The following is a 16,499-nucleotide window of genomic DNA, read 5'->3' on the forward strand; positions in this document are numbered from 1 at the left end:
GTAACTGAATGTGTCTCAGTGGGACTTGGCTTTTACTATTGAGTGTTGTTCTTAGATCTTCCAGGGAGCTGTTATCTTGTGTTAGGGAGCTGCTATCTGGTTACCTTCCCATTGTTCTGTTGTTAGGCTGCTGGGGGGAAAGGGAGGGGGGTGATATCACTCCGACTTGCAGTACAGCAGTAAAGAGTGACTGAAGTTTATCAGAGCACAAGTCACATGACTGGGGGCAGCTGGGAAATTGATAATATGTCTAGCCCCATGTCAGATTTCAAAATTAAATATAAAAAAAATCTGAATTCTGCTGGAGCAGCACTATTAACTGATTCGTTTTGAAAAAAACATGTTTCCCATGACAGTATCCCTTTAAGAAGAATACCTTGGAATAAACAAGCAATACAGGGGCTCCCAATTAGATGTAGATAGATTAAATATATAGATGAAAATGTGTGTACATAATAGGCTATGACCTCAATCTGTGCCATCTGTCGGGCCATATAAACCTGAATTATAACTAGGGTAGAGATGATAATTGGGCATAAAATGGGGCAAGTAAAAAAAAATGAGAAGAAACAGAACCCTATAGACATTCCCTTCATGCTGTATCTAGACTGACCTGAAATTCTGACAGAAAGCAAATGCAGAAAAATAGTAACAAAACTGGGCCAAGACCATTTCTTTACATTTCTCAGTGTGTCTCAGTATCAGGAGAGGGACCCACATAACATTCTAAGGAAATATAAATGCCTTAACTACATCACCGTTGTTCATCTCTGCAGTATATTAAGTGCAGGTGTAATGAACATTAAGCATTTTGGAGGTATTACTGGAGGTTGGCATGGGCACACAGGTAAAGTAGCCCTTCGATGTGATTAGTCACAGACCAATTGAGAGTTGACAGTTTTGGCTGCTACAAACCCATGCAGCCGATTCATAGTTCTTCTCCCCAGGATGTTCTGCAGCAGCTGAGGTATTTTAGTTCATTCATTTGTAGTGGCAGAGTAAGCCACCATGGCTTCTATCTGCAGGTGCAGCCGAAAAATATAGCTTTGAATTTCGTTTAATGTGGTCTCATTTCAAAACTTGGTCATAACATGTTCTTCCTACTTAAAAGCTCTTCCTACTTACCCGACATTTGATTGGGATGTTTTATGTGATAGAACCAACAAAGGCTAAAGTGCCTAGAGCTCCTCCCAAAACTAAATAACTACGCAGTACTGTGTCGATCATTGATATAGTGAATATTCATTATCTGCCTTCCCTGTTCATAATGTGGCATCCAGCCAAGTGGCAACCCCGTGCATTGCAATAAAGCCCATTACGGACTCTTCTAGAGACATTCTTCTAAATCCAGCACTGATCCTGTCCATGTTCTGTAATAAAAATATTTAGGCAGTGTCAGACTGGGTCTCCCAGGGCCCACCTGACATCTGCCAGTTCTATCAGAAAAAGAAAAACGAGAACGTCACAGTCCCACTATAAGGAAAACCAGGAGATTCCCTTGGACGGGCCAAGCAGACCCTGTATTTTGCATCTCAGTCAAAAAGCAAGAATGATTTTTTTTTACAGTAAGGAAGTAAATAAAGAAAACCTTAGGAGGCTGGGAAGTATTTAAAATCACACACATTTTACAATATTATCCTAAATGACATTATCTTTGGGCACAAATGGGGGGAAAATGTTAAAGAATTGAACATGAGAACTTAAGTAGAGATGGACCTTTCTTAGCTACTGTATGAGAAGAAGTCTGCTTAAGTCTGCTGGGAGGCCCGGAGGCATCAAGTTACTCCCTGAGTGTTCCCTATCAATGCCGGGAAGTGAAAAGTGCCCACTTTGTAGGCTTCCACTGAGCCAATGACTTACCAATGGCTGCCCCCTACACACCAGAGTTTCTCTATTATGGTGTTTGGGCATTTGGCACCTAAACCGAAAATAACCACCCCCTTAAATCAAGGATATCACCTCATCACTGATTTTCCAATAAAGTCTTTAATATCTGGCATTTAGTTATGGTCAGCGCATCAACATTTTCCAATATGGACATTTTGGGTTATTTAATACTTGTAGGCTTAATCACTCGATCACTTTTGTATTATTCCAAGATTACAAAGAAAAAAACCTTTTTCAGTCACTACCAGTATCACACAACCGATGTTCTAAAATAAAGGTGCATACCCATAATGCCCTAAAGAGCTCTGGGGGAAAGAATGTTTGATATTTAATCGCATTTGCCTTTCTTCTGCTACTACAATGCAATGTGGAACGCGTTGCGTCTGAAACCATTTTTTTAGGACTGGAAGAACAAGTACAAATTTTAACAATTCCTGCTGTCACTTACACAGTAAAAAGTCCTTCATCCCAGCCTGACTTACCCCCCTTATAAAAACAATAGCATAAATTGCTCAGTGTTTGAGGTTTCCCTATAAAGCTTCTGTTACAAAAACTTCTGCCGAGCCCAACAGGGAATCATTTCCAAAATGTCAGGCGTTCACTTCCTATACCAGAATCCAGAACCATCACCGTAGAGTTCATGGCCACCAGCCAAGTAAAACAGCAGCAAGAGCCTTAAAACTCAAATCTTCACCTTAATACAGAAGAAAATTAGACAACCCACCCCCCACACATCATACAATGAGCAGGCAACATGTTACATATGAACGAGAACAACAAGCCTTTGTCTGTCTCTAAACATCTCCACCCACCAGGCCTGGTTTATCCAATTAGATGTACTGTTATTAAAAAAAAAAAGTAATAATAAAAGGCCTGCCTCTCTCTCTGTTCCCTCTCTTTTCCCCTCTCCCACCCCTAATGTTTTTACATTTGTTTAATAAGGTTGGCCTGTCCTTGTCCTTGACGGTCTGCCACTCGCAGGCATCTAGTCTGGTTGGACATCCAGCATCTGTGGCCTGCTCTTATCAATCACACTGGGTTCCAGAAGCCACTTCAGAAGGCCTTAAACTCTGTTGGATTGTGCGCAGTGTTGGGTGCTATAAGCCAACGAGTTGTTTTCAGAGGATTTCGGAGAACAGCAGTCTTGACAGCCTGGAAAAAAACCAGAGACAGCAAAATGAGAAAGGGGCTCAAGTGTAGAGGAGAAGGAATTCCTCAATAGAAAAAAAAAAGCTCTACCCTGTTTATAAGTAAGAACGTTACCTAAATCTTTCAGAATATGGGAGTGGCGGCATAGCTCTTCTATAAGTAAGTACAAGTAGAACAGAACCTCACTCTAATAAAGAATACGCTCCCACCCATGATCCATGAAAAACCAAGCCCAGTACTCTTTGTGAATTACACTTTCACATTTTTTGGGACCCCTTTTGTCCCTAAATACCCCCCCCCCCTGGTTGCTCTGCATTCAATCTATATCAGAATGAGTCCCAATCAAATATCAGGAGGGAGTGACATCTGTTTCAGCCCATGGTTCATCATCTGCTAACTCACTCCTAAGAGTTGGCAGCAAATGCCCATAGGAGGTCTAGACGCCTGTAGGCCAGGATTAAAATATAACATTTTTATATTATGAGAGACAATACCCAGGGACATATAAATACCCTCTGTTTTTAGAAGGCGTCACAAAAAGTAGCAGATTCCAAATCGAGTGTGTAGGTTTATAGTGGGCATGGGGTGGGCATTTGGGTCCTAACTGGTGGAGTTAAACAGATCTTCTCACCCTAAAAAAAATCAGTAGGGGCTCAAAAACATCTGGTTAGACCACTGAAGAACATATCAAATCCCCTAGAAAAGGGAAGATACTGTTCTGCAAATATCTCCATCTGATATTAAAATTAAATATCAAAAGTCTTCTAAGCAAGCGAGTGGAAAAAATACATGCCTGGAAGAACTCTAGCACATTCTAGGCACGGTGACTCTGGACTCATATGAAAGCTCGGTTCCATTCCGTTAAATACTTGGCTGTATTAAAATGCAGATTTAAAAAAGGAAAATGGACAGACACCAAAATACTGTATATCCCAAACAAATTAATTAAGGCCAGATGTGCATAACTGGCTGCCTGGGAGGCTTTTGATCGGTTGCTTTGCAGTTTGGCACATTGTTCAGATCATTGTATAATGCTAACGGGCTGTTGCCTATCGCGGAACTGATTAATACAGAATTGGCTCTCCCATGCTTGGTTGTGCCATGCTTGGCTCTCCAACTGTGGCTGGAAAAAAGGGAGTTTTGATCCAGGAGGGAGAGCCAGGTTGCTGAACTGTACAATAACCCTTTTACATCGAAATAATCATTATATAAAACGTGTAGATGTTTAAATACTGTCGATTCTGGGTTAGTATTCATTCATCCACCAAGGTTGCAACCACCACCAAGAAGTTACTCGATGGCAGAATGACTTTAAAACAGAATTACAGTGGCTGGATAGTGATCGTGGATCCTTTAAGGCAAAAAGGGCAACCACGTGGGTCTCCAAGTAGACACAACAGAGCAAACCACTTTAACATGAACAACAGCTAAAGACTCATAGTTTGGGTTCAACAAAGTCGCTACCCTAGGCTCTGTCAGAGCTAAATATGGGACTATATTGTTGCTTTCCTTTTGGCCCTATCTACTACACTGGATTGACACCAGTAATCCTCAAAATGGACGCTTGAGCAGTTACGGGGATCAGTGTAAGATCTTCTAGGGCAAACATGTATTTGCTGTTCTAAATAAACATGGTCAGTTAAGGTGCGATTTTGCTGTCCTGGATATTCTTGAGCTATGACTGCATGACTGATCCACTGATATTTTCCTGTATGTATCTATAACTGTGTTATGAGCTCAGAAGGGCCAGACTATGACCAAAGGTTGCAGCTCCAAAGGGGCTTAAACTGAAAAAGTCCAATTGCACTGGGTCTGCAACATCAAGGACCCCCCTTCCGACCTCAAGGGCCCCATCCCAGCTTCTGTCTCCCCTGCCTAATACCCTTTACTTCATACTGATTGCTTAACTTGAACCTTGCAAGGGGTTGGTGAGGGTCCATGGAGGCTGGGGTTCATTGGGTTTTATCCTACTGTCCCGCTGGCCCAGTCCAATCTTGGCCACCGCAGATAAGTGATGGCTACCCCAGTTTTCTTCACAGTTTAAGCTGATTTTTCAGGCTTAGTATTGTGTAACATAATACACATTTTCCATTGTTCTGAATAGTTTTTACATCCAAAGTGGTGCACCTTAATGGCGCAAGCTGGCCATAGACGCAAAGATTTGCTAGGAAACGAAGATTTGTACGAGTTTTGGATCGTGTGTGGATTGTCCCAACATTTTTCGTACCATGGCATTCGGTAGTTTAGTCGATTGGACAGGTTAAAAGATTTATATTGGCTATCAATAAGATCTCTGCATGTATTATGTCTATCTGAGAATATCAATAGGTGACTGTCACTGCTATTTGTTGGGCATAACTGTTGTACGATTGCTGTCTCTCAATTAATGGCCAAAGCATCGTCTGATTTGTTATTTTCCTAATTTAATCTGAATGGTAGATTGCTAGCCTGAAATGAATGAGCATTGGTCGCACAAAGAATACAATCTGCACATCAATGGCCAGCTTTAGTTTGCAGTTTCAGCTTTACATAAAATATCATTCTTCTACTTTAATCATATCCTTCCCATGGTGTTTCAGAGGTTCTAATAAGTGGATCGGGCGGCCCAATTTAAAAGCTAATTAGGGTGAGATTTAGGATGAATGCTTTCCTAGTTCAGTGCACGCCAAGATCTTCCATGCAGTGGGCTAAATATCTGCTATTTCACATGCATTGGGGCATGGATTATTATAACACAACAATGTCCTACAGAGAGGTCTATGGAGATGTAGAAAATGCAGGAAGAGCCACATCTAGCCTACAAGTTGGATAGTCCTGTCCTAGACCAAAAAACAAAGCTTTCTCTATCTTTTCTAACTTTCTCCAGAGGATATATGAATAGATAGAAGCAATGAACAATTCTGTAAAGCCAAAAGGTTAGCCAAGGACGACAGCTGAGTAAGCACAACAGCATTACAGGCGATATATGGAGTTATTCTATAGACAGGCCTTCCAAGAGTACGGAGACTTCCCTTCTCTCAGGGTTTTGGAATTTACAGGGATCATGTCAAGCCGATACTCCCTTTGGGGAATGTTAGAGCTCAAGTTCATTGTACAGACTGATGTGAAACAAGAACATTATACACATCTGAACTGGATCAAGATGTCAGAATGTTTCCCCCTATTTTATTTGATTCATATGTCAAGGAATGCTGAACAGCTAATTGGTGGCCTTGAGAAGCTAAATTATACCCCTATGGTTTCGCTCCAATGTATTCTTTCCAAATTATACAGTACGAGGCTATACAGCAGGGATCCCCAACCTTTTGAACCCGGTGAGCAACATTCAGAAGTAAAAGGAGTTGGAGAGCAACACAAGCCTGAAAAATGTTCTTGGGGTGCCAAATAAGTGCTGTGATTGGCCATTTGGTAGCCCCTATGAAGATTGGCAACCTACATTGAGGCTCTATTTGGCAGTACACCTGGTTTTTATACAACCAAAACTTGTCTCCAAGTCTGGAATTCAAAAATAAGCAGCTGCTTTGAGGCCACTGAGAGCAACATCCAAGGGGTTGGAGAGCAACATGTTACTCACGAGCTACTGGTTGGGGATCACTGCTATACAGTGTGCACAGAATATTCATTTTCTCCCTGTATATATGTACATATATGTGCATGTGTGGGAGCTGCCATAGACTTTATGGTATAGTTTCTGGCATAGTCTAGTGCTCGGAATATTCCATCTCTGTGTATGTAATAAAAACCATGGTTGGCAGTTACTGTTTCCCGTAGCCTTTCACATATGCTGTAACTTACAATATGCACAGAAATCTTATATTTGTATTAATGCATAAAAACATAGGTTTGCTTTACAATAAAGTCCAGGGAATATTGTCTCCAATATAAGCATATTTTTTTATCACATTAATATATTTATTGTGATATTAAAGCCTTAGCCACCGATGGGCTGCTGATTGTAGGGCAAAAGACTCTGGATACTCTGCAGTAACCCCTTCACTCCTTGAGTAGCTGCTGCAATAAATTGCATTTAAAGGGGTTAAAAGATATGGATGACACTTGTGAATGTTGTCAACATCTAAACAACCTATGGCTGGTTTAGAACTGTGATGCCACTATCAGTTGGCAAAGCCACGGCCTCGTTCTACATTAATTCTGTACATATCCGATCACCTTCAGAAGAGAATAATGAGATTCTGTTGGGCCACACTATCTAAGAACATGACGTGTGCTCCAGCTGCAGCCCAATCCCTTCCATTCCCTAGAAAGAGCAGACATTAGCATTCCGGAACACATGGAGATGAATGTTGCACAGGTGGGAAACAGGAAATCTGTCCCATGATGCCCTACTGCTATTATGCTTTATAAGGATGCGGCAGCTTGTGGAATGGTCTCCTGGACAAATCTAAAACCATTCGTCTTCCCATTCCCTTTCCTTCTGACAGATATTGTTCTTGCGTGAGACTAATGCTCACAGACAGGACGGGGAGAGACTGCAACGGCTTCTCAGAAGAATAATATTAGCTAATGTTATGTGACTGTCGAGGCGCTGAAGCCCCAGATGTTTTTCCCTCCACCGCATGAGATGGAGCCAACCACAGAATTTTCGCTGATGTCAGCATAATGCTATGGGCTGGCTGGGACTGCTGGGAATTGATGTTCATAGAATAAATATGGTGAACGGGATCCTAGCCTTGGCTGAGATTCAAAACAAGCCCAGGCATTTTAAACTTAAAGGAGAAGGAAAGCTACCAAAGCAGTTTAACGCCAATAGAATACCCACAATAGTGCAATCTATAACACTATATTTATTGTGCAGAATGCTTTACCATACCTGAGTAAACAGCTTTAGAAACCCTTTCTTTTTGTTTAGGATAGCAGCTGCCATATTAGCTTGGTGTGACATCACTTCCTGCCTTAGTCTCTCCCTGCTCACTCATAGCTCTGGGCTCAGACTACAGCAGGGAGGGGAGGAGGGGGGGAGGGAGAGAGGAGCAAACTGAGCATGCTCAAGCCCTAGCCCTGAAGGTTTAAGCTGAAAACAGGAAGTCTGATACAGAAGTCAGAAAGTAGGAAAGAAATGCTGTGTTTCTTTTGACAGAGGACTCAGAGCAACATTACTTTGAAGGTTTACTGGTGTATTTATATAGACCTTTCTGATAAAGCTTACTTCGTTTTAGCCTTTCCTTCTCCTTTAAAGGCCCAAAATAAGTAAAGATCAACATTAAATATAAGCCCCTATAAGCAGCAAACAAATGTCTCTGTGTTCAACAGTACTATTAAAGTATAGTGGTGTGCCCCCCCCCCCAAATCTTAGGGTGGTCATACACTGGCTAATCCACTAAAAAGTCCTTTGGGTCAATAGACACTGTGGCCAATTACAGTCCAACAGGCTAAATGATCTGACTTGGAAGGAAGCGAGTAAAGGCTCCTCTTACCCCTTTACTTTTCTATGCACCATGCCACACCATGGGAGATGAAGTTTGGCCAAACCAATAGGATCTGAGGATGATCCATGCAGATAGATTTATGTAGTTATATTGTGAATTGCGCTCTTGGTGTAGCTGGATAACTAAATTCCACTTTTGGTGGCTGTATCTGTATAATTATATCATAAATATCTATATGAATAGAGAAAGGTTCTTCAATAATAATTTGTCCCATTTGTTCAAGTTCAACCTTTTCATATGCCTTTATCAATGCAGAACATGGCACGGGTGATACCCTCAGTCTGAAGCTTGTCCAACCTGTGGCTAGTCTAGAACTCCCAGAATGCTCTGCCACCAACTCAAGTCCAGGAACTGCTGCCAAGCCACAGGTTGTTTCTGATCTAAGTGAAGCTTGTTTGCTTCCAACTGTTACCTCTTCATGCAACACTCAAGTTTCAACCAACAGGCCCTGCTGTGGACCTTTGTCGTTGGATTCCGTAAAGTCCAACAATACAACATCGGCTCCCACTCCAGCGGAAAACATCACAAGGGTAAACAATTCCCATGAAATCAGCCAATTCTTTCTGCTCTCCATGGCTAGTGCAATGGGACCCGACAAACTATTTTGCTCCAGAAATTTGACAGGGCACATAGAGACTTGTTGATGGGATGGATTCATCCAGTGCTGAGGTTAGTATTTTTACTGTCTAAATTTTCTTCTATTATTATGCAAATAAGGTGAAAAAGGTGGAACAATCACTATAAAATTTAACTATTCAACTGGATGACATATTTATTTATTAATTCGCAAATCAGAGCCAAAGATGCCTTATTGTAAGCATACTTATTCAATTATAAATAAGCAGCCGATTCAGAAGGGCCTTTCTGTGCTAGTATATATATATTTCTCTAGGGTTAGTATATACAGTATGTCAGGGTTAAGTTAGTTGGTGATGGCTTTTATTAACAAAAGATTATTCGTCACATATTTTTGCTCAGATTGCATTAATTATAAGTGAAGATGCTGCCTCAACCTTATTTTTTGCAACCCCCCATTTGCCACTGCCCTAAGCAAGAATGCTAAATGTGCAGTATCTGTCTGGCTGAGGATTTTGGAAATTTAAATTCAACAACAGCTTCAGGGTACAGTGATATCCTGGTGTGCACCCCGAATCCCCCCAACTCAACCCGGTCTCATTATTTTTTCATTTTCATTTGAAACAATGCGCGGTTTCCCTTTGATGGTGGTTATTTATTTATAGAAGTGCAATATCCTGTTCTGCGTTACAGTGCGACCGTGTGATTGGATCCATCTGGTGCCTCCGAAGCGAAAAAGCTGCATTTGTGTTTTCCCAAGGGAGTAATAAACTAGTTTTTTTTTTTACTGTATTATTAGAGACGCCTGTTGGATATCCAGGGAGGTGATTTCTGGGTACAGCTGAGCAGGAAAACATTGGAAACATAACGCAAATCCCCAAGATGGAATTACCGTGACATCATTTGTGGCAGTGCAAGTTTTTCTTAGAAATATAAAGAAACAACATATTCTTTATGGGGTTCAGTAAGATTGATGTCGCTGGTATTATAGTGGGGTGAGCTTTGACGTTACAGAAAATGGTAAGAGGCAAGGGACAGATGCAACAGGTTGTGGCACATAAGTCTGACATAAAACAGAAGGTTTTGCTCACCATGGTTGTCCCCTGGCATAAGAAGATTGCCATGACATGGGCTAGTGGGTGTGGTCTGGCCAGGGCCTTCTTGGCTTGTGCCCAGCTGTAACTTTCTCATGTGACGTACCACAGCGGTGGCATTGAATGCTTGCTGCAGAAGGAAAACAGAGAGATGGGCATAAGGACTTTACTTCATGTATTTACTGAGATTCAAAACAGACCCTGGCATTTCAGCTACACAGTGGCCCACACAGGCCCGATATAAAGTAGAGATGCACCAAATCCACTATTTTGCAAAGGATTTGGCCAAATACCGAACCAAATCCTAATTTGCATATGCAAAACATTTTTTACTTCCTTGTTTTGTGACAAAAAGTCACATGATTTCCTTTCCTGCCCCTAATTTGCATATGCAAATTAGGATTCGGTTCGGCCAGGCAGAAGCATTCAGCTGATTCCGAATCCTTCTGATAAAGGCCGAATCCCGAACCGAATCCTGGATCCCTAAATATTAACTCTTAATCCATAGAATGAGAACCTTTGCTTTAAAGGAGAACTAAACCCTAAAAAAGAATGTGGCTACAAATGCCATATTTTATACACTGAACTTATTGCACCAGCCTAAAGTTTCAGCTTGTCAATAGCAGCAATGATCCAGGACTTCTAACTTGTCACAGGGGGTCACCATCTTGGCTGAGAAGCTAAGCTTAGGGGTCGTCACTAATTATCCAACAGAAAATGAGGTTGGTCTGTAATATAAGCTGATGCTACAGGGCTGATTATTAAATTCTGATGCTAATTGCACTGGTTTCTGTGCTGCCATGTAGTAATTATCTGTATTAATTACTAATCAGCCTTATAATACACAAAATCCATGAATATCTTGTAAATTATATCCTTATAAACGGTGAGTAGTGATGTCATCAGTTATAAACGGTGAGTAGTGATGTAATTTCTGTCACATGACTCACTAAAATTTGTGTATTATAATAAATAAAGTACCCCCAGTTGTGAAATATGAGGATATTAGAAGTTACCTCGGAGTTCCATGACCTGTATAAAAACACTCAGCCTTCGGCCTCGTACTTTTATATGGTCATGAAACTCCTCGGTAACTTATAATATCCTTATATTTTACAAGAGGGGGTACTTTATTCACTATATATTGTGACATTTCTATTCTATGTGTACTGTATATTGTGAGTGGGTCCCTAAGCTCAGTAAGTGACAGCAGCACAGAGCATGTGCAGTGAATCAGCAGAAAAGAAGATGGGGAGCTACTGGGGCATCTTTGGAGACACAGATCTTTACTGCTAAAGGGCTGTGGTTGCCTTGGGCTGGTACAGAAGCACAAAACATAATGTACAACATTTCTAGCTACTTCTTTAGTTAGGCTTTAGTTTTCTTTTAAAGGACAGAAAAAACATAGGCACCTCTAAAGACTAAAATGAATGACCTTTTACCCAGGGCCTCTTCTTTAAAAAAACAAATCTTTTCCTGCAGATCACAGTGCTGCCGAGTTTCCCTACTCCCTGGTCTCCCTTGTGACACCCGGGGCTGGGAGCTGCATCTTGGGAGTTTTACTCTACTGCATATACAGGGGCTCCTGGGAGACCTGGGAGCAGGGAAGTCATTGCAGCATGTTTCTCTGCTGGAAAATAGAAGTAATAACAGGTGAATTATGACTGTTTTACAATTAACCAATGAGATTTGTGCATAAAAATCACTATTCTAAGAGAGAAACATGGGGATTTTCTTTACTCCCCGATCACAATTCAGTAACTTACAGTGAAGAACCAGCAGCTGGCACTTACTACTCCCATGCATTACTAATAAAGAAAACATCATAAGGAGCAATCGGTTTATGGACTAGAGCAAACAGCGTCAATGTTACTATATACAGGTATGGGATCTGTTATCCGGAAAACCATTATCCAGAAAGCTCGTAATTACTAAAAGGCCCTCTCCCATAGACTCCATTATATTCAAATAATCCAAATTTTTAGAAATGATTTCCTTTTTCTCTGTAATAATAAAACAGTACCTTGTACTAAATTATATATAATTAATCCTTATTGGAGGTAAAACCAGCCTATTGGGTTTATTTAATGTTTACATGATTTTCTAGTAGACTTAACGTATATAGATCCAAATTACGGAAAAATCGCTTATTCGTAAATCCCCAGGTCCCGAGCATTCTGGATAACAGGTCCCATACCTGTATCACCAACCGTCAAGGCATATGTAACAAGTATGTGGTTTATAATCCACGAGGCCACAGCCCTCTTGTAACTGACACAGAAAACCCACCTTCCATCTGCTTTTGGCAAAATTTTTCCTGATCTGCTCACTGACTGATTCATGGATATTCTTATCCAGCGCAGTGTCCCCAGCAATCCTGGTAAGAAAACAAAGAGATGTTCACCTTCCAAACACTTTTTTTCAATTCAGCTGTTTTTAGATTGTTCCCCAGAAATAAAGACTTTTTTCAATTACTTTCCATTATTTATTTTTTACTGTTACTTCAAAATCTAAGTTTAAAGTTGAATGTTCGTGTCTCTGGTGTATGAGTCTGGCAGCTCAGTAATTCAGGCGCAGACTCTAAACTGTTATAATTTTGCAACATTTAGTTGATCCATTTCTCAGCAACATCTCTGGAGTATCAGCAACTATTGTATCAAGGCTAACAGCTGCCTGTAATGAAACTCAGGGATTCTGCTCAGTAGGGACAAAGATAAGAAATGTATCAACTAACATTTAGAACAGTTTACAGGGTCGGCGACCCCCCACTTCAGAGCTGCTTCAGAAGGTAAAAAATGACACTTTACACTTCAATATTAGAAAAACGGTCACACATAGAAAATAGAAAGTCATTAGAAAAAGTCGTTATTTCTAGTGATCTATCTGAAAACAACAAGTTGTTTGAAGGTAGGCATGCGCCGAATCCAGGATTCGGTTCGGGATTCGGGCAGTAGGATTCCGATTCGCCGAATCCCCCTGCCAGGCCGAACCGAATCCAAATTTGCATATGCAAATTGGGAGCGGGGAGGGAAATCACTTTACTTTTGGCCATAAAACAATGAAGCAAAAAATGTTTTCCCCTTCCAACACCTAATTTGCGTATGCAAATTTGGATTCGGTTCGGTATTCGGCCAAATCTTTTGCGAAGGATTCGGGGGTTCGGCCGAATCCAAAATAGTAGATTCGGTGCATCCCTATTTGAAGGTGAACCACCCCTTTAAAAACTATTCATTCCTAGGGCCTGTTGCCTTTTGGTAATAACGTTGCTTTAAAAAAATTCAAATTCTGTAGCCTTATACCTTTGAGATATCGGGTAGATTTTAAAAAAAGAGATGTTATTTATGTTCTTTATGACAAAGAATGGCTTTCATGACAGGAACCAGACTTTAACATTTGGTATCCGATACCCTTGTCCATTTAGTAGGTCTCTACCAAAGGTCCCCTACTACACCCCTACAACAGTGTTTGAAGGACAAATGTTTTGGTGGGGTTCCTGCCCTACTTTGTAGTTCTGAAGGCAGTTAAAAACACTGATATTTCCTATACTGTAAGTCTGGAATGTCTCTTAAGGTGGCCATAGACGCAGAGATGTCTCCAAACAAGCAGATCTCTCCCTGATATGCCCACAATGAAGTTGGCGATATCGGGCTGATCCGATCATGGGCCCCAGCGCCCAACGACTGGTTCATAATGGATCCGATAAGGGCGTTTGGATCGCGGGACCGCATAGACGCACAGATGCGGCCGCGATCCAACGTCGTTATTTCTATTGATCTGTCTGAAAACAACTAGTTGTTTGAAGGTGAACCACTCCTTTAAGAACTATTCATTCCTACGGCCTGTTGCCTTTTGGTAATAACGTTGCTTTAAAAAATTCAAATTCTGTAGCCTTATACCTTTGAGATATTGGGTAGATTTTAAAAAAAGACATGTTATTTATGTCAAAGAATGGCTTTCACGACAGGAACCAGACTTTAACATTTGGTATCCGATACCCTTCTCCATTTATTAGGTCTCTACTACAGGTCCCCTACTACACCCCTACAACAGTGTTTGAAGGTTTCGGTGGGGTTCCTGCCCTACTTTGTAGTTTGGAAGGCAGTTAAAAACACAGTGATATTTCCTATACTGTAAATCTGGAATGTCTCTTCCATTTATTTCTTTAGGTAAGTGACAATCTCAGGCCAGGGGAACTTACCAGGGATGCTGCAGGGCTTGGTCACACGTGATGCGTTTATTTGGATCCTTTTCCATCAGATGTTGGATGAAATCTTTTGCTGGGAATAGTAAATAGCAATAACCACATTATTCTTGCACTGGAAAGCACAATAATATGGCCAGTCTGTATTGTTATGGGCACTGCACTGGCTCAAGTGTTGCCCCATTTATTCTGCCCCCCTCCAAAAAAAAAAATCTTTTTTTTTTCCCCATCATGATGTCTTTTTTGCATACTATGCCCACTTAAAGGCACACAAAGCTTTTAGCTTGATTTAAAAAGGTGACAGGACAGAAGAGAAACGCAGTGAGGAGTAAACAATCTACACGGCCTGTTTGGTGTAGGACAGTGATCTCAGGTTCCTAATCATTATTTATATAAATTTCTGACTGCCATCTACACGCTACTTCAGTCAGTGTATTATATATTAAATAGATATATGTAGATATGTTCTAGTTTGGTGCATGATAAATAAAAATCATTAATATGAAATGATCACCGAATCAGTGAATCCTGAGTTACCTGAATCAGAGATGTCGTCCCAGTACGGAGAGTCGAACTCATACTCGGCTTTCAGAATCTGCTCAAAGAGTTTGGCATCATTCTCATCATAGAATGGCGGGTAACCACACAGTCTGGGTGAAGGGGATTAAATTTGTCAGTCTCCTTAGATGTGCGATGTATTACATTGATTTCCCTAACATACACGGGGGGTCATTTATATTACCCAGGTGCAAGTGCTAGAGCACAAACGGGCACAAGAACACGCACTTTATTGCTCAACTAGCGAGCACTCACATGGAACAGAGCACAGTCTCAGGAAATTCTGCCAAGCCCAGTCCTTGCCGCCTGTCGTTACATCTATATTCCTCCCCCCTGTCTGCCCCTTACAATACATAACTGAGTAACACACACAATGCCCACCTCTGGGCTATCCCCTATACTTACAATCAAACACTTCCCTACTATTACCCCTTCCAGAGTGAGACATGTCTCAAAGTCTGGCACTCCAGTAATAAACCACTTTTGATATCCGTGTAGTATCCACTCAGTTGTTATTGTTTTGTAACTGCCCATTTCTTGACTTCGGCAAAGTCTGGTTGTGCCCAACGTGTGAAATACTGTAAATTATAATTATAAAGTATATCAACTGTGGATATTAACATATATTTTGCTAGAAATGGATACTAGATACTTGCAGTTCCAACACTCCAGGGTCAGACTGACCTACCAGTGTAACAGAGGGATTCCTAGTGGGCCCAGCCTAGGACATTGCCCATCCAACCCAACTTTATTTCAATTATGAGCCTTAATAAAAACCTCACTGTCATAATCTATTATTGTTGTGAAGGGAGGGCCAGCTTCTAAGACCCAGTGTGATACCGTCATAGTCTGTATTACTACAGTACAGGTGGTTCACCCTTAAGTTTACTTTTAGTATGTTATAGAATGGCCAATTCGAAGCAACTTTTCAATTGGTTGTCATTATTTATTTTTTAACTGGTTTAATTTTTTTTTTCTCCTTCTTCTGACTCTTTCCAGCTTTCAAATGGGGGTCACTAACCCCATCTAAAAAACAAATACTCTGTAAGGCTATAAATGTATTGTTATTGCTACTCTTTATTACACATCTTTCTAGTCAGGCCTCTCCTCTTCATATTCCAGTCTCATTCAAATCATGGCATGGTTGCTAAGGTAAATTGGACCCTAGCAACCAGATTGCTGAAATTGCAAACTGGAGAGCTGCTGAATAAAAAGCTAAAAAAAAACCACAAATAATAAAAAATGAAAACCAATTGCAAATTATCTCAGAATATTACTCTCTACATCATAATGTAAAGGTGAAGAACCCATTTAAATAGAATGAGTACAATAGATCCAGGCTATTACCAGTTAATACAGTGTAAAGGTGGCCATACACGTGCATACTTTTATCATTCTGCGATGAACGATCGTATCGTTAAACGATCGTCTGACAATTGTTTTACCATACGATATGCCATCCACGGAGAACGATTATATGAACAGATATAATCGTATTGTTTGCCAAAAGTGTACTTTCCCTGTTTATACCTATCTGATGTGTGTTAGTCTGGGCTTAAATGTTCAATGCAGTGAGCGGTAGCGATG

At 40.8% G+C, this 16,499-nt stretch overlaps 1 protein-coding gene across 2 annotated transcripts in view; it reads right to left on the bottom strand.

Annotated features, from left to right (window-relative positions):
• Positions 1-1,967: 1,967 nt before the first annotated feature.
• camk1.S (calcium/calmodulin-dependent protein kinase I S homeolog) overlaps positions 1,968-16,499 on the bottom strand; it is a 120,713-nt gene continuing 106,181 nt past the window's right edge. For both annotated transcript variants that reach the window (XM_018259392.2, NM_001086810.1), the window contains 5 exon segments: positions 14,892-15,004; positions 14,352-14,430; positions 12,443-12,530; positions 10,151-10,283; positions 1,968-3,039 (listed from right to left, as the gene is read on the bottom strand). In XM_018259392.2, coding sequence (XP_018114881.1) covers positions 2,951-3,039; positions 10,151-10,283; positions 12,443-12,530; positions 14,352-14,430; positions 14,892-15,004 — 502 coding nt within the window. In that variant the 3' untranslated portion in view covers positions 1,968-2,950.

This window comes from Xenopus laevis, chromosome 4S, assembly GCF_017654675.1.
Source record: "Xenopus laevis strain J_2021 chromosome 4S, Xenopus_laevis_v10.1, whole genome shotgun sequence".
Classification (NCBI taxonomy): Eukaryota; Metazoa; Chordata; class Amphibia; order Anura; family Pipidae; genus Xenopus; species Xenopus laevis.